The 23438-nt window shown below is 36.7% G+C and overlaps 1 protein-coding gene across 4 annotated transcripts; it reads left to right on the top strand.

Moving 5' to 3' along the window:
• Positions 1-2919: 2919 nt before the first annotated feature.
• Positions 2920-23115, top strand: LOC113066317 (CUB and zona pellucida-like domain-containing protein 1). Of its 4 annotated transcripts, XM_026238203.1 has the most exons (17): positions 2920-3269; positions 3384-3512; positions 4793-4887; positions 11251-11444; positions 11559-11702; positions 12661-12799; positions 13088-13280; positions 13356-13497; positions 14093-14236; positions 14315-14370; positions 14805-14986; positions 15083-15483; positions 15979-16075; positions 16176-16365; positions 16450-16559; positions 18459-18561; positions 22892-23115. In XM_026238203.1, exons 2-16 carry the CDS (start codon positions 3455-3457, stop codon positions 18540-18542), a joined length of 2229 nt encoding a protein of 742 aa, XP_026093988.1. In that variant the 5' UTR covers positions 2920-3269; positions 3384-3454; the 3' UTR covers positions 18543-18561; positions 22892-23115. The 4 variants fall into 4 exon arrangements, with proteins under 4 accessions (XP_026093988.1, XP_026093990.1, XP_026093989.1 ...); XM_026238205.1 differs by lacking the exons at positions 18459-18561; positions 22892-23115 and having other exon boundaries at positions 2922-3269; positions 16450-16830; XM_026238204.1 differs by lacking the exons at positions 2920-3269; positions 3384-3512 and having other exon boundaries at positions 4625-4887; positions 22892-23114.
• Positions 23116-23438: the final 323 nt, after the last annotated feature.

The following is a 23438-nucleotide window of genomic DNA, read 5'->3' as shown; positions in this document are numbered from 1 at the left end:
CCCCGAACATTATCAGGAAGGCTATTCCAGAGTTTGGGAGCCAAATGTGAGAAAGCTCTACCTCCTTTAGTGGACTTTGCTATCCTAGGAACGACCAAAAGTCCAGCGTTTTGTGACCTTAGGGTGCGTGATGGGTTGTAACGTGGTAGAAGGCTAGTTAGGTACGCTGGAGCTAAACCATTTAGGGCCTTATAGGTAAGTAATGATAATTTATAACTGATACGGAACTTAATAGGTAGCCAGTGCAGAGACTGTAAAATTGGGGTAATATGATCATATTTTCTTGACCTGGTAAGGACTCTAGCTGCTGCATTTTGGACTACCTGTAGCTTGTTTATTGACGAAGCAGGACAACCACCTAGAAGTGCATTACAATAGTCCAGTCTAGAGGTCATGAATGCATGAACTAGCTTTTCTGCATCAGAAACAGATAACATGTTTCGTAGCTTGGCAATGTTTCTAAGATGGAAGAATCCAGTTTTTGTAACATTGGAAATATGATTTTCAAAAGACAAATTGCTGTCTAATATAACACCCAGATTTCTGACTGTAGAGGAAGTAACAGTACATCCGTCTAGTTGCAGATTGTAATCTACAAGATTCTGTGTAGTGTTTTTTGGTCCAATAATTAGTATCTCTGTCTTATCCGAATTTAATTGGAGAAAATTGTGTGTCATCCAATCTTTTACATTTTTAACACACTCTGTTAGCTTAGATAATTGGGAAGTTTCATCTGGTCTCGTTGAGATATATAGCTGAGTATCATCAGCATAACAGTGGAAGCTAATTCCGTATTTTCTAATAATATTACCAAGGGGCAACATATATATTGAAAATAGAAGGGGACCTAGGACGGATCCTTGTGGCACTCCATATTTTACTGATGATAAATGAGATGACTCCCCATTTAAGTAAACAAAATGGTAGCGATCGGACAGGTAGGATCTAAACCATCTTAGAGCCTGCCCTTGAATACCTGTATAGTTTTGTAATCGATCTATGAGTATGTCATGATCTATGGTGTCGAACGCAGCACTAAGATCAAGTAAGACTAGAAATGAGATGCAGCCTTGGTCTGACGCAAGGAGCAGGTCATTTGTAATTTTAACAAGTGCAGTTTCTGTGCTATGGTGGGGCCTAAAACCTGACTGAAATTCTTCATACAGATCATTTTTATGCAGGAAGGTGCTCAATTGAGCAGACACAACTTTCTCTAAAATTTTAGACATAAATGGAAGATTTGAAATAGGCCTATAATTTGCCAGTACACTAGGATCTAGTTTTGGTTTCTTAATAAGAGGCTTGATAACCGCCAGCTTGAATGGTTTTGGGACGTGTCCTAAAGTTAACGACGAGTTTATGATATTGAGAAGCGGTTCTTCGGCTACAGGTAACAGCTCTTTCAGTAATTTAATGGGTACAGGATCTAATAAACATGTTGTTGGTTTAGATACAGTGATACGTTTATTTAGCTCCTCCTGTCCTATGGTTGTAAAGCACTGCAGTTTATCTTTGGGTGCGATGGATGAAACTGAAGTGTTAGACGCTGTAGAATCTACATTCGCTATTGTATTTCTAATGTTATCTATTTTATCAGTGAAGAAATTCATGAAGTCATTACTGTTTAACGTTGGTGGAATATTTGAATCAGGTGGCATCTGGTAATTTGTTAACTTAGCCACTGTGCTAAATAAAAACCTTGGATTGTTTTGGTTATTTTCAATGAGTTTGTGTATATGCTCTGCCCTAGCAGTTTTTAGAGCCTGTCTATAGCTGGACATACTGTTTTTCCATGCAGTTCTAAAAACTTCTAAGTTAGTTTTTCTCCATTTGCGTTCAAGACTAGTTAATTTCTTGAGAGAGTGAGTATTACTGTTATACCATGGTACAGTACGTTTTTCTCTAACTTTTTTCAATTTGATCGGGGCAACAGCTTCTAATGTATTAGAGAAAATAGTGCCCATGTTGTCAGTAATTTCGTCTAATTCGTGTGTATTTTTGGGTACAATTAGCAGTTGAGATAGATCAGGCAGGTTATTTGCGAATCTTTCTTTGGTGGCTGGAACAATAGTTCTGCCCAGACGGTAACGCTGCGACATATAGTTAATATCAGTTATACGCAGCATGCACGATACAAGGAAATGGTCTGTAATATCATCACTTTGAGGTACAATATCTATAGCAGTAAGATCGATTCCATGCGATATAATTAAATCTAGTGTATGATTAAAATGATGAGTGGGCCCGGTGACATTTTGCTTGAATCCAAAGGAGTTTATTAGGTCAGTAAACGCAAGTCCTAATGTATCATTTGCATTATCAACGTGAATATTAAAATCTCCCATGATTAGCGCCTTATCAACTGTAACTAGAAGGTCTGAGAGGAAATCTGCAAATTCTTTTAGGAATTCTGTATACGGCCCTGGTGGTCTATACACAGTAGCCAGAGCAAGAGATACATTAGATTTCTTTTGCATGTCTGACAGAGTAACATTTAGCAGAAGTATTTCAAAAGAGTTAAACCTGTATCCTGTTTTCTGGGTAACATTGAGAATATCACTATATATTGTTGCAACACCCCCGCCACGACCAGTCTGACGGGGCTCATGCTTATAACAGTAGTTTGGGGGAGTAGACTCATTTAGACCAAAATAATCATTTGGTTTTAGCCAGGTTTCAGTCAAGCAGAGTAAATCAAAACTATTATCTGTGATCATTTCATTTACAATAACTGCTTTTGGTGCGAGTGATCTAATATTTATGAGCCCAAACTTTAAAAATTCTTTTTGTTCATTTACTTTACATTTTTCTGGTTTAATTACGATAAGATTTTTTCTAGATCCTACATTACATTAACTACAACGTCGTATGCACGTAATATCATTACCATATTTTTTGTACGTTCTTTATATGCTCTCTGAGTATAGAGCTATGTAAAAAGTGTGATTAAACGTCAGACACAAGATTAAACGTTCCTTAAAGATAAAATATGTTTATTTTCAACAAGTCAGAATATGGACATGCTTTTAAGCTTTTAATGACGTGACATACGGACGCGCGCTTCCACAACTGACGCACCGCGCGCACAGTATTGACAAGAAAAGAGTTGTGAAACTTTCTATCTCGTATGGAGTTATAACGTGAAATAATGACAAAGACTGGCTCATCATCTCATCTGCAGCAGAGACTGTTGTATCAGAAGGACAGCGCGTTTGTTTGACGCACTTTTCACTTCAACTGTGTCTGACAGGAGAATTTAGCTTTCTGAGGTGAGTCTTACAATTTATAATAAATAAGTGGGTTGATAAAATGTATAAAACAAAGTAAAAACAAAAGTCTAACATCGCTAAAACCTTTTTTTATTATTTTATTGTTTTTATTAGCCTTCTAGCCGTGGAGTTACCATGGCAACCGCGTACACATCAGCTGCTGGAGAGGAGAGGACTCGTCTGACATGTTCTCTGTTTCTCGTCAGTTATACCAAAGAAAAGGCCAACAACTGCGACAGATTTGTTAAGTAACACGTTAATATTATCCACAGTCTACTTTAAGTACTTTTTATTAATATTTATACCTCTGTGATTATGGTATTTTTCTTGAAATGTCTGCTATCAAGTATTACGCTAGCATAGAAACATGATATAGCATATTAGATTTGAGCTCTTATTAATGAATGTTTGGGCTTTTAATTACATCTTATGCGTAAAGGATCGGTTTTGATTGCTTTGTAAATGTTTTTGATGGTAATTTGTCAATAGATAAATGAAGTAAAGTTAAGCTAATTAATTTAACCTTAAAGTCTGCACTGTAGAGTCTATCAGTGATGTCACTTACGGTCTAAAATGGGCTGAAACTATTTCAAACCACTGTTTCAAGCTTGTTCTGATTTATCATTGTAAACAAATATTGATAAAAACAAAAAACATGTACATGCTTGTATTTGCTCTAGCATGGTTATTATTTTTAATTAAAACTAAGAATATTTTGTTCACTGTTATTTTTATTGTTATTTTTATTTTATTTATCACTGTTATGTTATTATTGTTAAGACTAAACTAAAATAAAAACATTTTTGCCTTGGAAAGTAACTCAAATAAATTGAAGCACTGTAATTATAAGTGGAAATAAAACAAAACTGAAAAAAGAGAAAAAGAAACATGCAGACAAACAAAAAAGAAGCTAATGAAAATGCACACAACAAATCCTAAATAAAAACTTAAAAGACATAAAAGCGCAAAATTTGGAATGAAAACTATAATAAATATGAAAGTATATAAATACTTCTAAAATACCAGCACTGTATGAGATCAAAACGAGACCTCAAACTGAATTTCTAGATGTATAAGGATGCTATGGAACTGAAAAACTGCATGCCAATCATTTTTAGGGTAGGAGTGGAACTTTAATCTTTCTTTCCGGATGATTTTATTGTTGTGATTTATTTTTTATTTTTTTACTTTATTGTTTTAGATGACTTCCTCCATCAGGTCTTTAAAACACAAGTATAGGTCTCTGCAGGAAAGTAATGGGAGTTACGAGATCAAGGTGTTTTTACACTATGATACCTGATTAGTTGATGTAATAGTGACGTTAGGTTTAGGGGTGGGGTTGGGTAAGGGGGAACATTTAGATTGTATGATTCAGAAACACCCAGCAGTTTCAAAACACCCACATGGTGATAAACGCCCACTTTTGCTCTGCAGAGACCTAAGTCTCCTTTAAAAAGGTAGTGCAGTGATCAGTTGTCAGGTCTCATCCAGCATCATCATGTCTGTCTCTGCTCTGCTCTCAGCTCTGCTGCTGCTGGCATCCACAGCCTCAGCCTCACACTTCTATGGAGGATCAATGTCCTTCAACTCCAGAAAGAACACTGATGGCACCTATAGTGTGAGAACTTTATTATATTTCTTCAGTTATGGGTACTTTTAATGAGGTTTTTTTTTTATTAACTAAAATTATACAGTACATACACTACCAGTCAAAAGTTTGGAGTAAGGTGACTTCCGGTTTGGAAATGTAAAGAGAAGACGCGTGTTTGCAGAGCTCCCGATAGTTTCTGACAATATGTGCTTTAATAGTGCCATTTAAACTATCCAAAACTTTTTTTCATAAGTGTTAAAATAGTGTTTCGTGCAATCGTATTGATACAGCAAGATGAGCAAAAACAAATCAGTAGTAAATGCTCCGCCAACAACGAGAACCAGCATGGCTAGCAAATTAGCTACCATGGCTAGTGCAGAGAAATCTGAAGAAATACCTGCGGATAATGACGGTGTCTCTATGAGTCAGCTGGTAACGGAATTAACAAGGCAACGAGCTTCGATTAAAGACGACATATCAGCTCTGATTCAAGAATCCATGGGGCCGCTTCAGACATCAGTGAATGCTTTAACTGAGACGTTGGCAAGTTTTCAATCCCGCCTGTGCGCCACAGAGACACTCGCGGGCGATAATTTCTCGGCTTTGTCTGAGGCGGAAAAAACTATCAAAATTCTGAAAGAGCAAAACGCGATGCTTATGGATCGAGTTGATGACTTGGAAAACCGGTCACGGAGAGCAAATATCAGGATTTTAAACGTCCCAGAGAATAGCGAGAAAGGCCAATCTACTGTCAAGTTCGTGTCCGAGATGTTAATGGAAGTCATGGGTCAAGAAGTTGTTGAAAAGCCTCCCGAACTAGAACGAGCACACCGGTCGCTGGGTCCAAAACCACAGGAAGGTCGATCTCCGCGGCCACTGGTTATATGTTTTCACAGATTCCAGGAGAAGGAGAAAGCGCTAAGATGGGCCAGACAGAATGAGGCTAAATACAAGGGCTCGACTTTGAGGATCTATCCAGACATCTCAGCCGATCTCGCCAGAAAGCGCGCCACATTTAAAAACGTCAAACAGTTGCTATATCAGAAGAATGTGCGATTTCAATTGCTTCAATTGCTTCATCCAGCACGGTTACGAGTTCATCACAATGACGAAACTTTCCTGTTCAATACGCCTGAAGAAGCTCAGCAGTTTTACGATCAGCGGATTGCTGCACGTGAATAATTCCTGGCACCATGGCAACGTTATTTTAAACAACAGAAGAGACATGTTGACTTTTAGGTAGGCCTAAGATACTGTGATAACCAGAAAGCCCTTTTCAGGGTACCCTTATTTCTAAGCGCACTTTTTGTTTTAGAGTGGTTTCATGTCTCTTCCTCTGCATGGTCAATTAGGATACCTTATTTTCATTCGTTGAATGTGTCATTGACTTTGTTTGATAAGCATTGAAACACTTTAAGTTATTGGTCGGCTATACTTCATAATAACTGAGTTAATTTACAAATTATTCAGTCACACTTATGGTGAATAACGTCACTGCAGATTGGCTAAAAATTGAAGTCATGCATTTCTAGTTTGGTTACTGAGCGGTACTGTAATAATAGAGCTTCAGATATGCTTTTGCACTCATATAAAGTTTTATTTTATTATGCAGTACCGCATTTATTAATAGTGCTTTGGGTTTACATACACACTTATTTGTATGTTTGACTTTGTTTTTTACTATGCTTAACTCTGATTACTTTGGGAGCTCTGGGGAAAAATGGAACGTATATGGACTTGGACTATCGGGAGTTGAGAGAGTGTTGTGAGCTGCGGTTTGTCTTTGTTCTATGGACAAATCTAGAATGTACTATAGTTTTGGCTGTTTATCAAGGTTTATTATATGTTTCTGTTGGTGGTTGTTTTTTTTTTTGTTTTTTTTTTTTCTCTCCTCCCCTTCCCCCGGTCACAGACAGAGGATACATTCTATTGTGGATACAATATTTGGGCATATAGATAGATATTAATAAATAATGGCAAGTACGGACAATAAAGTGGAATGTTCTGGAGGGTCAGTAACACGCCTTGTTAGCTGGAATGTTAGAGGATTAAATGGACCAGTTAAAAGAACTCGCATATTTACACATATTAAGAAACTAAAAACTGAAATAGCTTTTCTACAGGAAACACACTTGCGTATTGGAGATCATAACCGACTTAGAAAAGCTTGGGTTGGCCAGGTTTACCACCAGTACAATTTACTGCATCTGAAACCATTTCAGATCCCCAAGGGCGTTACGTTATTGTATCTGGCCATCTTTTCGGCACACCAGTAGTCCTGGTGAGTGTCTACGCACCCAATTGGGATGACGTTAATTTTGTGAAAAAAATATTTTCCTTGTTACCAGATTTAAACTCGTACCATCTTATATTTGGTGGGGATTTGAATTGTGTCATGGATACAACTATGGATCGATCCAACCCTAAAACTGTACCCTTTTTTAAAAATGTCTCAGACTATTGCTGGATATATGACTCAAATTGGATGTGTGGATCCATGGAGGTTTTTATTTCCTGATAAAAAAGAATTCTCTTGCTTTTCACATGTCCATCATACACATTCAAGGATAGACTATTTCTTTACTGATAAAAAGCTTATCCCAGCAATAAAAAACATAGAATACTCTGCTATTGTCGAATCAGATCACGCCCCGGTAATTCTGGATATTTGTTTTACTTACAACTACCCAACACAGTCAGTATGGAGGCTAAACACAACTTTACTTTCAGATGTAAACTTCTGCCAATTCATATCTTGTGCGATTGACAATTTTCTACTAACTAACAAAACAGACTCTATATCACCATCATTATTATGGGAGACGTTTAAGGTTGTAATAAGGGGAGAAATAATATCGTATTCTGCCTTGCGTAATAAAGAAAGGAAAAAAACACAGGAAAAACTAATTGAATCTATTCAGAAAATTGACCGTCAGTATGCTAAGGCCCCAACAGCAGAACTATATAGAGAAAAACTTAGTCTTAAGACAAAATATGATTTACGATCAACCGAAAAAACAGAACGCGACTTGGTTTTTGCCCGTGCAAGATTTTACGAACATGGTGATAAGACAGGCCGTATTCTTGCCCAACAGTTAAAAAGTAAATCAGCATCTCGGCTTATTCCAAAGATTAGGAAAACATTGCAAGAAATTACAGTGGATCCCCAGGAAATTAATTCTGTTTTTCATAAATATTATTCAGATCTGTACAGTTCAGAATTTCCACATGATGACTCTTTCATGTCAACATTTTTGGCTAATGTTAAGCTGCCCACAGTTAATATAGACCAAAAGAACAATCTTGATAAACCTCTACAACTTCAAGAGATAGAAGATTCAATTAGAGCCATGCAAAGTGGTAAAACCCCGGGACCAGACGGGTTCCCGGTAGAGTTTTATAAAAAATGTTCCTCACAACTGTCCCCTTTGCTTCTGAAGTGATTATTTCTCTGGACGCAGAGAAAGCGTTTGATAGAGTCGAATGGAACTATTTATTTGCTGTTTTAGATAAATTTGGATTTGGCTCAAAATTTGTTTCCTGGATTCACCTACTGTATCATCAACCTAAGGCAGCCGTAGTCACAAATAGGATAATATCAGAATATTTTCCCTTGTCCAGAGGCACACGGCAAGGATACTTTTCAGGTTATAAATTAAACTTCTCTAAAAGTATATGCTTCCCTGTAAATCATATGGCAGATCAGATTACAGTTACAGACTTGCCCTTTTGTATATCAAAATCAAGATTTAAATATTTAGGAATAAATATTACCCGCTTGTACACTGATCTATTTAAAGCAAATTATAATCCCATACTTAAAAAACTTGAATCAGATTTCCAACGGTGGAGTGTTACATACTTGTCTTTAACTGGTAAAATCAATTGTGTTAAAATGAATGTGTTACCCAGATTATTGTATTTGTTTCAGAGTCTTCCAATTTTCTTGCCAAAGTCCTTTTTTCAGTCAATCAATAGGTTGCTGTCCTCCTTTATATGGGGGGGCAAAAGGCCAAGAATATGCAGGGAGTTTCTTGAAAAACCGAAAAAGGATGGAGGATTGGCCCTCCCAAATTTGCAAAATTATTATTGGGCAGCAAATTTACAAAAGATTATTTATTGGTTTCAGTCCCCACATATAGAATGGTGTGAAGCGGAGGCTAATTCTTGCAAATCAACCTCATTGTTGGTGCTGATAACAATGAAGTCACCATTCTCACCATCACAGTTTTCCTCAAATCCAGTTGTAATTTCGACTCTCAAAATATATAATCAGTTTAGACAAGCATTTCAATTAACAGACTTTTCCTTGGAAACTCCCATATGTAATAATCATCTTTTCCCAGCTGCAAAGTTAGATGCTACTTTTAAAAAAATGGCAGAACCTGGGCATAGTTAAATGTAGTGACTTTTTCATCGATAATATTTTTGCCAATTACAATGATCTGATTCAAAAATTTCATCTTCAAAAGTCAGATTTTTTTCGTTATCTTCAAGTTCGACACTTTATTCAAGCCCAATGCTCTGTGTTTCCTCATATGCCCTCTGAATCAGGGTTGGACTTGATTTTTAAGACTCCTACACACCTCAAGGGCCTCATTTCTAAAATATATAACTTAATTATGACATTCCAAAATAGGTCACTAGAGAAAATTAAACGGGAATGGACAGGAGAGTTGGGAATTCGCATATCTGAAGACACTTGGGACAAAGCTGTTAACAGGATAAATAAGACTTCATCTTGTGCACGACTCAATCTGATTCAGATGAAAGTTCTCTATCGTATTCATTATAGTAAAACCAAACTGGCTAAAATATACCCAAATATAGATGAAACATGTGATCGTTGCAATGCATTTAAGGCAGATCTAACCCATATGTTCTGGACATGTACTAAACTGAGACAATTTTGGTCTTCAATATTTGAAATTTTAAACTCCGCATTTAATTTAAGAATTCAGGCTAACCCAATAATGGCTTTGTTTGGAGTCATAGATGACGACATTCACATAACTAAAGATAAAGAAAATGCCTTGGCGTTTGCAACATTAATAGCTAGAAGAATTCTTTTAGAGTGGAAATCACCAATGCCACCTAAACTGTCACTATGGCTCAGTGATGTAATGTTTTTTCTAAAAACAAAAAATCAAATATTTTCTCAGAGGATCAACCAGAACTTTTTACAAGACATGGGATCCTTTAATAATCTATATAGAGAAGAATGTACTCCTCCAACTTTGAGCCAACAACCCCCCTACATTGAATACATTGACCCCTCCCCTTCTCCTATAGGTTGTGTTTTTTTTATTTATTTATTTTTTTTATTATTTTTTTATTTATTTATTTACTTTTTTGTTTGTTTGTTTGTTTCTTTATGTTGTGGGTAGAAAAAGTAAAAATGAATGCCTTTGAGAGTGCCTCTGTCACTGAATACTTTCAATGTACCTTGTTTTGATAAAAATATAAAAAAAAAAAAAAAAAAGTTTGGAATAAGGTTTGTGTGTGTGTGTCTTCTGCTCACTATGATTTGATTAAACGACAGTAAAAACAATAATATTTTAAATATTACTATAGTTTAAAATAAATGTTATACTACATGTACTGTATACTATATGTTAGGTAGAAAATGTTAGCCTATGCACTGTGAGTTGCTTTGGATAAAAGTGTCAGTTAAATGCATGAATTTAATTTTAAATTTTTATTTTACAATCAAATAATAGCATATTAGAATGTATTTTGAAGATTTATGTGACACTGATGATTGGAGAAGTGATGCAGAAAATTCAGTTTTGATCACAGCAATAAATTGCATTTTAAATATTTATATATTTAAATATATATATATATATATTACAATATTACTCTTTTAATGTATTTTTGATCAAATATATCTACCCTTGGTAAAATCATAATTACATTTTTTTTTGGCTATACGTGTGAGAATATATTGTTTTGTGTGTATACATATTTCTTTTATACATTTAAGATAAATGTCACATTAAAACATTTTTCTTTTTACATGCTTTCAGAATTTCTATTTGCTACTTCTTTAAAATAATTTTATGTATAGACAATTTTGTCATTTATCCTTGTCCTACACCCAGATGTGAGATCTTAAATTATGACAATTCAAGATTTAAACAGTATTACATTAACATAAAAACATAATTAATATTTAGGACAGTAATTCTGAAATTAACCTTAGTAAAGACAAAGGAATCTGCCATTTTATTCCAGAAAGTTGATGGTAATTGTATCTATGCAGGAACAATGAAGGATGTTAGGGGTGTTGTAGCAGACATTGGAGTTTGATTCCTAGGCTTATCAGACAGTAGCTATAATGGTTTTATTTTGATAGAGTACTTAAATCTGTATTATTATTTTTTTCAGGTGGATATCCGCTTCAAGGAGGCCTATCATAGCTGTTATGCAACTGACTCCTGGACGTGCAGGTCTGGAAATTGTGGCAATAGAACCTCTTTTGTGGGTGGTCAAGTGGACACCAGTCCCAATGGTGGTAGCTGGTGCCAGACTGAGGCAGTGGTGAAAAGAACCGTCCCCAACAATAGCCCATTTCAGCTGCAGTAAGCACAATTAATCATTTTGACCAATCTAATTCACCATAATATAATAGTACTGTAGAATATAACTAGTTTATTACAACTGGTTTATTATAAATGAAATGCATGTGTGAACAGACAAAGTGGTTGCTGCTGGATCTATACCTTTTATGACATGTATGGTGGAAACTGGGGACTTCTCACACATATTGACCTCGGAGAGAGATCTGACACCTCTAAACCCAACACATCTCCAGTCGCTACCACTCTTCCCATTGTAAGGTAAAATCATCAAATTCATCGAAAGATTTTTGCCTGCAATAAAACTCCTCTTTTTCTATCTGCTTCTTAAAGAAATGTACAACCTCCATTCATTCGTTTTTTTTTTTTTTTTACATTAAAAAAAAATATATATTTCATGTCTAATTTATACTTTTAGGATTAAACTTTAAAAAAAAAAAAAAAAAAAAAGTAAGACCCTTTTGAAGAAAATGTACATCCAAAATTCTGATCTCCCTTTAATCCACACTGTTAAAATGCTCAGCTTTCATAATGTAATCAACAAACAATGATGTTAATGTAATACTATTAAAAAAATATATATTACACATTTTATATATTTTCATAATTTATAATTTGTTTCCATATTGTAGTATCCATTATTGTCTCCAGTAGATGGCGATATTGGCGGGAATATTACGGTTTCCCTGGTAACAGATTTACACAAAACAGCAACTAACTTTGAAATGTGCAGTGCTCATGTTTATTCAATAAAATCATCATCACTATTCTTGTCTTTCTGTCCCGACATTTAAGAAAACCTCCTGAAATCATAATTTAGACTTGGTTGTACCATTTAAGACTTTGTATGGACTTAAATTTGATGCAGTTAAATTTCAGACTTTTTCAGGACCTGTCAGCTTTCCTAATTTTTGAGAATGCCATTGTTTTTCATTCACTGAAAGTGTCATCGGTCTGCGTATCACTCTCTGCTCTCTTCTGCACACATCTGACGGTAGCAACCTGTGGTGCCGTAGTACCCAAACGGCTCTACTGAGCTGACCTTGTATTGCTTGATACACATTTTATTTTATTAGAAAATAACATTTGACATTTATTGATTAAATTATGTCAAAAGGCTTTGTGGTCTAGATGAATGCAGAGTGCAGTCTAATAAGTACATCTTGGAGCCTGTTTGCCTACACACATTTCAAGATGACTGTTTTTGGATTGTTTCTAGAGTTCCTCAGAACTGCGCCAGGAACTACAATCTTTTGTCCTGTGATCCAGATAAAGACAAGGTCAGGTGTAGATATGGAAATAGTTCAGCAAATGAGTGTGGAATATGCCACCAACCTGCAGGATTCAATTTGGACCAGGTGAGGAATAATGCATGCCTGATGAAGACCTGAGGGTCGAAACGTTGCCTTGTAAATAATTAAATATACTTTTGTATGGAGCAGTATTTTTCAGTGTGCAGACTGCATTTTTGTATTTATTGAGGAATAATGCATAACCATGTATGTTGTCATGGACAGCAATGAAATATACGGTTAACTGGCCACTACACAGAAATAAGAAGTGTTTCCTTTCATTCTTCTACATGTTCTTAGCTGAACTGGTTCCTAATAATGAGTTTATTTAGTTAATTTCTTTCTTCTTTCCAGAGCACCTGTACTCTGTCAAACTTTGTCAATGGTTCACGTGGTTTTTATGCATTCGAGCTGGTCATGGAAGACTATCCCACCCAGAACATAACACTAAACTACACTGCCATGGCCGCGGAGGTCAGATCTCCCTTCATTAATTCATCTTCCAATCCACCATTGAGCAAAATACCTCTCCAGTTCGCAGTAGAAGGTACCGTCCGCTGCTGAAATCAGTTTTTTAATTGTGTTGTTCTGCCACAGTCTTTATATTATCTTTTGGTTTTAGTGGAAGCTCCTGCACCATCTTGCATCGAGGGTGAATATCTACCTCGGTTCATCCACCCAACACCTAATCAGGGAGAACATCTACAGGCTCGTGTCAATCAGGAGCTAGAGATCAGAGTAAAGGCTACTGCAACCTTCTCAAGGTATGATGGAAATGTCTGATAACAGTAAATACATTTTTTATTTCTGGACCAGGGGTGTCCAGTCCTACTCCTGGATGGGCAAAGTCCTGTAGAGTTTAGCTCCAACACACTGGAAATTTCTAGTAAGAGGAAGACCATGATTTTTTTTCTCAGAGATAACTTTCCTCCGAGCATAAACTGGATTAATCTAGATCAGGAATGTTCAGTCCTGCTCCTGGAGAGCCAACGTCCCACAGAGTTTAGCTTTAACCAGTTCTTACACACTTGGAAGTTGAATTAATTATGTAGGTAAACTCTACCAGGCAGTAGCCCTCTTAAAACAGTACAATTGTACAACAAAGATTGGCTTAACAATTTCCAGCCCAAAAGCTTTCCATCAAAAACATTCACTTCCAAAAGAATGTAATAGAATTATATTGTCATGTTAACCAAGGTTGATAAATACCATTTTTACTCTGGGCAGTGGAAGACCTTGGAGTCAAAAAGGTTGAAAACCACTTATCTAGATCTTCACTATAACGGGTTAATTTTATTTAAGTTTCTAATCCAATATATGTGCATCCTACTGGATGTTTTTGTTTTGTTTTTTTCTCAGGATCAGTGATGTGGTCTTTAGTGGACCTCTGAATAGCACAAAGGAGACCACCACCACTGAGGAGTTTGTGATCAACTGGACACCAACGTCAGAGAATTATGGCCAACATTTTCCAATTTGCTTCATTGCAGAGGGGCAAAATGGGTATGATTACACAGTGAGATTAATTCAATAAAAACGTGCCATATCAAAAGAAGCTGATTAATCTTCTTAATATTTTAGGTCCAGGAACTATCAATCTGAGATGAGGTGTGTAATTGTTGTGGTGGAGGCTGCAGGTAATTTACAGTGTTCATTGAAATGCATCTTACTAGTCATGAGTCATGAACAAAACATTCCTGACCATAAGTCTAATCGATAGTGTTAACAAAAACAAATGTGAGATTAAAACACATTTGCTAAAGCCACTATGCCATGCCGCACCAAGTGGCTCTTTTTATGGAGTGTTGTGATTTTATTTTCACTGGATTTGTACCAGAGTGCTTTGCAACACAAATGCAACATTGTACCAGATGGGCTACCTGGCAAGTTTACAATATCAGAAAAGCCATAGATATGGAACTGGTTAGGTGATACAAACATCAAAATGTATTAGTTTACAAATCATGTGCTTATTATTAACATTGTGCAAAGAAACCACACATCCTTTTTTCTTGAAGCAAATGGATGTTTATATATCTGCATTGCTACAATCGTTCTGTATTTGTTCAAGGTCCAATAGCACAAGTGACCTGTACTAAGGACAAAATGTCAGTGTCAATAGAAAGAGCCACTATTTCGGGCCTTCATGGAGATCACTTGCGGCTGAACAACAATGCTTCCTGTGCAGTTTCTTCCAACGAGACGCATGTGTTTACAACTTTCTCTCTAAGCGGATGCGGTACTCAGATTGAAGTAAGAAGCGCAATGAGTTTTAATAAATACTGTATAAAAAAATAAAATAAAATAAAAACTTGCACTGCATGTAAACTAATATTTCTTTTTCTGTAGGAGACTGATGAACATATTTCCTTCAAGAACACAATTGTTACCTATGATAATCCAAACCACATCATAACCAGGAAAAATTTATTCAAAATTGAGGTTATGTGCAAATACCAGAAAAAGAGCAGCATCACCACGAGGTTTGATGCTCACAGGCCAGCCGTCAACTTCACAGAGAGAGGATTCGGCTCATTCAGCTATCAGTTTGAGTTTTATCAGTCTGGTTCCTTCATAAACAAAAGAAATCCCAGCAGCTACCCACTGGATTACAACGTTGGAGAAAGGATCTACATGGAGATCGCCCCTGTCAGTGTCATACAAAACACTGAGGTCTTCCTTGAGTCCTGTGTAGCTACACCCTATGATAATCCTAATTATCCCATCTCTTATCCCATCATCACAAACGGGTAGGAATACAAAATCACTAAAATCAATAAAGCCATATGTTTTACACAATGACATTTCAATTTAAATAAGTCAGGTTTATGTGTGGCATGGAAACGCAGTTTGATTGTCATATTCCAGATTAAATCAGTATATCTGCTTGCCAAGTTTCAATTGAAAAACAGACATTTAAGACATGTCATGCAAAATCAGATTTATATATGTGTGTGTGTACTTTTTATTAATTTCTATTTAATATGTATTGTTATATATCTTAAGTAAATTGAAGAAAGTAGTAAAATGTTACTTTTATAAATATATTATTTCAGTTAACAGTTGTACACACAAATACATTTTCCTTTCAGTCACAAAAAATTTTAGTTTTAATTTTTAACTGATGAAGTTTTGAAATCGCTATATTATCAATTACATTAGTCACTATGTACTTTGTCCAAGGAAATGCTTTGTCTGTCATTTTCCAACAAATTAATTCAATCCAATTTGTCACTGTGTGTCAGATGTGGGGTTGATGAAACTGTTATCATCCACACAAGTCACCAGCCCAGTGTAAAGTTCAGTTTGGAGGCTTTCAAGTTCATTGGACAATATGACCAGGTAAGGATGGAATAAAAATATATAAATGTATGATGCACATAACTTATTTTACTAGAATAGTGAATGTGTTTTTTTGATTCATCACTCTTTCTGTCTCTAGGTGTTTATCAGCTGCTTCATTATGATATGTGAAGCTAACAATCCCAACACACGTTGCACTAAGGGATGCACCAATGGCACACAGGTTGCACCACCCTCACATGTTCACAAAAGAGAAGCAGCCATCCAGACTGACATCCACTTCATCTCCCAGGGACCACTGCGGCTGAAGAGGAGTGCATCATTTTCTGGTACATCCTAACTTGGTTTTTTTATGTGGATTATTTAATCAAAAGATATAGTTATAACAGCTAATATCCCTTATTCCTTTAAAGATGCCATCAGCCAAAGCTTGAACATGAACCTTGTTTCCGTGGCCGGGTGTGTCGTATCAGTAGTTTCCATGGTGTGTGGAATGATGGTCTACAAATCCAGGGGATCAAAGGTCAACTACCAACTTCTGAAATCAGATGAGATTTAATCAGATCGGTTCAGACTACAATGAAATTATGGCAAACAGCTAATTAACATATTTTGGTGGCATGTATTTCTACAGTTTCTTCAAAAAATATTTTTTGGTTTGGGAATATTGCAACAAACATTTGTTCGGCCTTTTATGTATGATTAATTGTCTCTTTGTGAACTGCTTGTGGTGTTTACATGTATTCTAATATATTAAATGCACTGAATAAAAACGGATAAATATATGCTATTGATTCAATTTAAATCAAAGTTATTTGTGTAGCACTTTTCACAATACACAGTTTCAAAGCATCTTTAAAGAAAATGGATGTGCTACATTAGAATTTAGAGTGATTTGCTATCAGAAGTGAATGTGTCCAAGTAATCTTGATTTCACATAAGAAAAGTTCAAGATAATAGAATCATACAGTTAGCTCACATTAATTAATTTTAGGCAGAAGCTCATAAAAAGCAAGTGTGATCTTAATAATTACAATATAGATACATTTTTGCAGTTGTTCATGATGATTCAAGTTGGTGTAATCTGAGGTCCTCTCAGGGGTCAGCATCATCTCTTCACAGGTGTTGGGTCATCTGAGGTCTTTTTATGAGCCTGGATCCATGCTTGAACTGGTGTAATCTCTAGATACCTCGAGATGGGCATTCCTGGGCAGGAACAGAGAGACAAATGGAAATGAATTAGCGTAGCTGCTGTTCATGCAATGTTTCAAGTAAAAAAATATATTTGTGACTTTTATCTGATCTAACTGGGAACAAGGGTATGAGATTCGTTATATGAATGCTTGGCTGAGATGTGTCTTCAATCTAGATTTAGATTGAAAAGACTATATCAAAAACAATCACAACTGCTTGAAAAATACATTTTAATAATGGAAAGAGAACACTTCAAGACTAAGGATACTCAGCTGTTGCAACAATTTCAATCTAACAATTTGGAATACAATATTTTGTCATCTAAAGAAGCAGAAAATGCACTTCTCAGATCAGGACAGAGGTATTACGAACACGCGGATAAGATGGGAAAAGTATTAGCATGGCAAATAAGAAAAGAAGAAATTAGTAAATCAATAACTAAAATATTCTCTTTAGGTAATAAAAGTATTAAACATCCAAAATCAATTAACAAAGAATCCTTAGATTTTTATAAATTGCTGTATAAGTCTCAAGGAGTAGAGGAAGCTGAAATCCAAAACTTCTTAAGCAAATTAAATATCCCAGTCTTATGTGATAATGACGAGAAGAACTGGAAAAAGACATTTTAAAAGAAGAGATTCAGTCTGCTTTTGCTGCACTAGCTGGGGGTAAAACACCTGGTTTGGACGGTTTTTCCATGGACTTTTATAGAACGTTTTTCTCTAAATTAGCTGACCCATTGCTTTCAATATATGAGGAGACAATTTATATAAAAGAATTACCAGAGATTTTAAATCAGGCTTTAATTACAGTCCTGCTGAAACCTGGCAAAGACCCTAATCTATGTACCTCGTAACGGCCGATCTCACTACTTAATTCTGACTATAAAATTCTTACTAAAATGATTGAATTACGTTAAGAGAGGGTTTTACCTAGTTTAATTCATATGGATCAAACTGGATTTATAAAAAAAATAGATACTCTTTCGATAATATACGAAGATTAATGAACATTATTTACTCAGCAAAACAAATTGATTCTCTGGTGATCGCTCTTTCTTTAGATGCAGAAAAAGCTTTCGACCGAGTAGAATGGCCTTATTTGATAGCTATTTGCATAAAATGAATTTCGGTCCTAGATTTATTTATATGATTTGAATGTTGTATGGAAGTCCATCGGCAACTGTCCGTACTAATTCCGATTTATATTTGTACTTTCATCTATCAAGGGGAACCAGACATGGACGTCCTCTGTCTCCGCTACTTTTTGCGTTAGCAGTGGAACCCCTGGCCATAGCAATACGGGCAAATGAATCCATATCTGGACTAGAGGTAAGAGGTTGAAAAAATATAATTGGCTACTGTCGTTATATTATAATACTTATAACACAATATTGGTATAAAAAGGGAATACAAGTGTTTGGAGAATTATATGAGGAGGACACACTAATGACATTTGAACACTTGAGAATAATGTTTTCTCTTCCTGTTAAACACTTTTTCAAATACTTTCAGGTGAGAAATTACATAAATACAATACATGGTAATTTAAGGTCTCTCTCTTTACTCCCAATGGATAGCATTATAAGAGAGAAAAAAGGATCTAAAGGTTTTGTGTCTTATATGTAGACAAATTTCATTGACTTGTATTGGGATGATGTATTATCTTCAAGACTTAAATGGGAAAAAGATCTTGAATGTACTTCTGAACAAGACACTTTGGAACTCATCTGTGATTTCATCAGTGCTTTAACATTTTCATTTAATAGCAGACATAGATTCATGCAGGTCAATATTGTACATAGAGAATATTATACACCTGGAAGATTACACAAGATCAGTGATTCATATTCAGAATGTTGCCCCAGATTTAAAACAGAGGTGGGTACATTATTGCATATGTTTTGGACTTGTTCTGAACTTAAAATCTATTGGAGAAATATAATACAAACTATTGACAAAATTACTAATGTTAAGCTTCCATGTGACCCGAAATTTATATTATTGTGGGGATGAATCAATTCTTCAAACTGATCAAAGGAAGAATTTACGTTTAGTTAAGATGGCTCTGAGAGCAGCAAAGAAATGTATAGCTATACAATGGAAATCAGAAAAACCTCCTAGGCCTATTGAATGGCTTAGAGAACTTTCGTCCTATGCCTGTTGAAAAAATAATGTTTAATCTGAAAAAATGTCATCAATGTTTGGAAAGATTTGGGGAATATTTATTGCATATGTGAATAATTTGGATGAAAATGCTGATGTGACGATTTAACTCGTCTTGCCCCGGATTTGGGTATGTCAGCTCGTCAGGAGATGGTAGCAGGACCCCTCCTTCCCCTGGAGGAGGGCCGAGGGAGAAAGGTTTGTTCTTGTTTACTTTTTGTTCTGCCACTGGCCCCTCTGCCAGTGGTACAAACCCTTCTCTAAAAGAGCTGTTTCCTCTTCCTCTGGGTCCCAAGAGGCCGTGGACAACTGTTGGTGACGTACTTCCTTGCCGCTCTCGTTCCCCTCTCCCTTTGCCAGGTTCCACGCAGAGCCAGCTCGAGAATGTATTGCCTTCTCATGCCCTCTTTACCACTTGGAATTCCAAGTGCTTGCTCTCCGCCCCCGCAGTTCCACCTTGCTGCCCCACCGTGGGTTTTCTTGTAGTTCCCTTGGCCCCACTGGATCAATTTCTGGGATGCTCCTGTCATGCTGGCAAAGGGCGCGATAGAGCCAGTCCCTCCAGCTGACATGAAGTCCGGCTTTTACAGCCCCTACTTCATAGTACCCAAGAAAACAGGAGGGTTATGGCCAATCCTGGACTTGGACCGAGCTCTACACTGAATTCCGTTCAAGATGCTAATACCCAAGAGCATTTTCAAATGCATTCGTCTAGTAGATTGGTTTGCAGCAATCGGCCTGAAAGACGCATACTTTCTTGCCTCCATTCTTCCTCGACACAGTTTCTTTGGTTTGCTTTTGAGGGGCAGGCTTTTTAGTACAAGGTTTTCCAATTTAGGTTGGCCCTGTCTCCCTGTGTCTTTATGAAGGTCGCAGAGGGAGCCCTGGCTCCTCTCAGGGAACGAGGTGTCCGTATCCTCAACTACCTCAATGACTGGCTGATTCTAGCTCACTCTCCAGTGTATTCTGTTTCAGCTATAGGCCCTCACTCTTGCTGGACTCACGACAGGGTGCTATCACTCACATGGGTCACTGGAAAAGACATTGTAAGGGACCCCATTCGTCAGTCTCTTTCTTACGTAACATAGAACGTGACCAACTGAAAGGGAACATCTAAGTTACATATGTAACCTTCATTCCCTGAAGGAGGGAACGGAGACGTTACATCAGAAAGAGGGTTAAGGCTCCTCAGCGAAGACTTGAGTGCGAGTTGCTCACGCTGCTGCTTATATACCCGCACAGCAGGGCAGAGCTCACGATGCAGGCCAAATTCTGCAGGCCAAGGTACTCTGTGTACCATTGGCTCGTTTTGTTACCTGCACGCTTAGTAATCAAACTACAGTTAGTCCAAAATGCAGCAGCAAGAGTTCTAACTAGAACCAGGAAGTATGACCATATTAGCCCGCTCCTGTCAACTCTGCACTGGCTCCCTATCAAACATTGTACAGCTTTTAAAATATTGCTTATTACTTATAAAGCCCTGAATGGTTTAGCCTCTCAGAATTTGAATAAACTCTTGTTACATTATAATCCTCCACATCAGCTGCATACTCAAAACTGCGTTCTGAAGTCTAAGGGTATTTTTGGGGGCCTGGAAAAGTTTTGTCATGCCCTGACATTTGTGCTTTTTTTCAGTTTCTTATAAATATCTAAATGATTAAAGTATAATCTCACTGTGATCAGCACAGACTGGGCTATAATAATATGTGAGCAGCATGTGTGTACATTATTGTGTTTTTGAAAAAAAAAAGTTAACTTGAATAACGCCATAAAACACATACAGAACATTCGATCCTGGGACTTTTGAGAACTGGAGCTTATAGCCAAGAATTTTTCTTTCTAAATCATCTGAAAATCACCTTTACTCACTGACAGAAAACAAGACATTGATTTAAATTTTCTAAGACACTTTTTGTTGGTAAAAGTCATATGCGAGCAGGCGTCAACTATCATGAATACCATTGTGAATTACACCTGAGAAGACAAAGGCCTGCATAATGAGCTGCATAATGAGCCTTTCAGTCGGCTGTGCCACCGAGAGGGAGGAGTTACAAGAAAGAATGTGAGAATAAAATAAATGTATATAATTTTAATAAGTTTATAGTTTATTTAAAATATATTTAATTATCCCACAAAAAATGTAAGTAATGAGTAATTTGATTTGTTATTTGCTTGTTTTATACATAAAACGTGGTGAATTGATTTCATTGTGTAGCATTAGGACTTTTTTAACAAGATTCTGTGATAACCGATGAGCTAGCTAATAACAATAGGTAGATATGGGAAGGTCTAAACATGGACTAAACATGAGATAACGTGTACGTGTTCTTAGAATGAACACAAAACGACAAACTTTGATGTTTATGGAAACTCAACCCATAAGAAACAAAAGTATTCTCGCAGATCTCGATGCCTCCAATACATTCTTCCTCGTTGTCATCTTCGCTCAGTTGTAGATTGGGGATATTACAGTCTTATTATGCCGCTTTCATCGTCGCTCAGATCGTCTTCAGAATCAGTGAGCGCTTGTTTATAAGCATCTGGCTTGTCTTCAAGTACTTCAAAACATTTTCGGTGAAACGGCCACGGTTTAGCTCGTCTGCGTTCATCTTTGCGGCGTACATCTTCATTAAATTTTGATATCAGCAAAAGCCGGCCAGAGCGCTGCATACTAAGTAGCCACGCTTCCCTCGGAGGGCGGGGGCAATAACAAAAGAAACAAAAGCCGACTTATCCAGTATGGAAATACAGACAGACAATGAAACGCCCCTACTGCGTGCTAGAATCTCAGACAAACAACCTGATTTCAACCTCAAAATGTATGGTTTTAAATATACCAATACTGCTATCTCAAACACGGAGAGGCTTCTTTGTGATCTCAACTAACAGATTCTGCAAAAAAATGAAAATCACCAATTTTGAAAAAAAAAAAAAACTCTTCTTTCTCATTTTGCTCGAAAGTTGTGCTGCCGACTTGTGTCACTGGTTTCCGTGACGGGTCACATATTTTATTTAAATTTTTTTGCAGTCCGAGTTGCGGCCAGGTTAGTTGAAAACATCGGTCGTGTGCGGGTTGTTTATACATTGACCAGCGCATCACTGACGGACATCGGATTGTTTTCATATGGATTACTTTATCACAGAATATTTGTTCAGCAGAAATTGTTTAGTTTAAAAGTAGACATGTCAGGCTTTCTATAGATATATATTTCATGTCTCTTCGCCGAGTATTCACTGAGTTACAGTTCATTTTATTGGCGTGTGTCTAAACGAAGATCGGCGCAGGCAAAGGCTCAGAACTGAAAGTGTAATTAAAGTTCTTTTCAGGTTTATCAGGAGAAAATGCCTCATAACGCATATACACGTTAATCAACTTCAGAGTGTTGATTAGGTAAACCAGAACCGGGAACACTTCCCATAACACCCGTTGTACTTGCTACATCATTAAAAGAATGGCATCTACGCTAATATTAGTCTATTTTTCTCTTATTCTGAGGTCACCGTAGCCACCAGATCCAGTCTGTATCCAGATCGTAGGGTCAATGCAGTCATCCGGATCCAGTATATATCCAGAACAAATGGTGGATCAGCATCTAGAAAGGCTCTATAGCCCTGAAAGACAGATGGAGACCAGGACAACTAGAGCCTCAGACACAGATCCCCTGTAAAGACCTTGTCTCAGAGGAGCACCAGGACAAGACCACAGGAAACAGATGATTCTTCTGCACAATCTGACTTTGCTGCAGCCTGGAATTGAACTACTGGTTTCGTCTGGTCAGAGGAGAACTGGCCCCCCAACTGAGCCTGGTTTCTCCCAAGGTTTTTTCTCCATTCTGTCACCGATAGAGTTTCGGTTTCTTTCATCTGTTGCCTCTGGCTTGCTTATTTGGGGTCATTTCCTCTTCAGCAATATCGTTGACTTGATTGCAAATGATTGCACAGACACTATTTAAACTGAACTGAGATGACATCACTGAATTCAATGATTAACTTTTTTTTTTTGCATTATTGACACACTGTTCTCCTAATTAAAATTGTTCAGT

Source organism: Carassius auratus, chromosome 49, assembly GCF_003368295.1.
Source record: "Carassius auratus strain Wakin chromosome 49, ASM336829v1, whole genome shotgun sequence".
In the NCBI taxonomy this organism is placed as follows: domain Eukaryota; kingdom Metazoa; phylum Chordata; class Actinopteri; order Cypriniformes; family Cyprinidae; genus Carassius; species Carassius auratus.
Note: the sequence above shows the minus strand (reverse complement) of the source record. Positions and strands in the feature narration are given on the sequence as shown.

Coding starts and splice junctions, on each gene's coding strand:
- LOC113066317 (XM_026238203.1), top strand. CDS start 3,455: ATGTTCTCTGTTTCTCGTCAGTTATACCAAAGAAAAGGCCAACAACTG. Junction 11,703..12,660: donor ACCACTCTTCCCATTGTAAG/GTAAAATCATCA, acceptor GATTGTTTCTAG/AGTTCCTCAGAACTGCGCCA. Junction 14,371..14,804: donor TGTTGTGGTGGAGGCTGCAG/GTAATTTACAGT, acceptor TATTTGTTCAAG/GTCCAATAGCACAAGTGACC.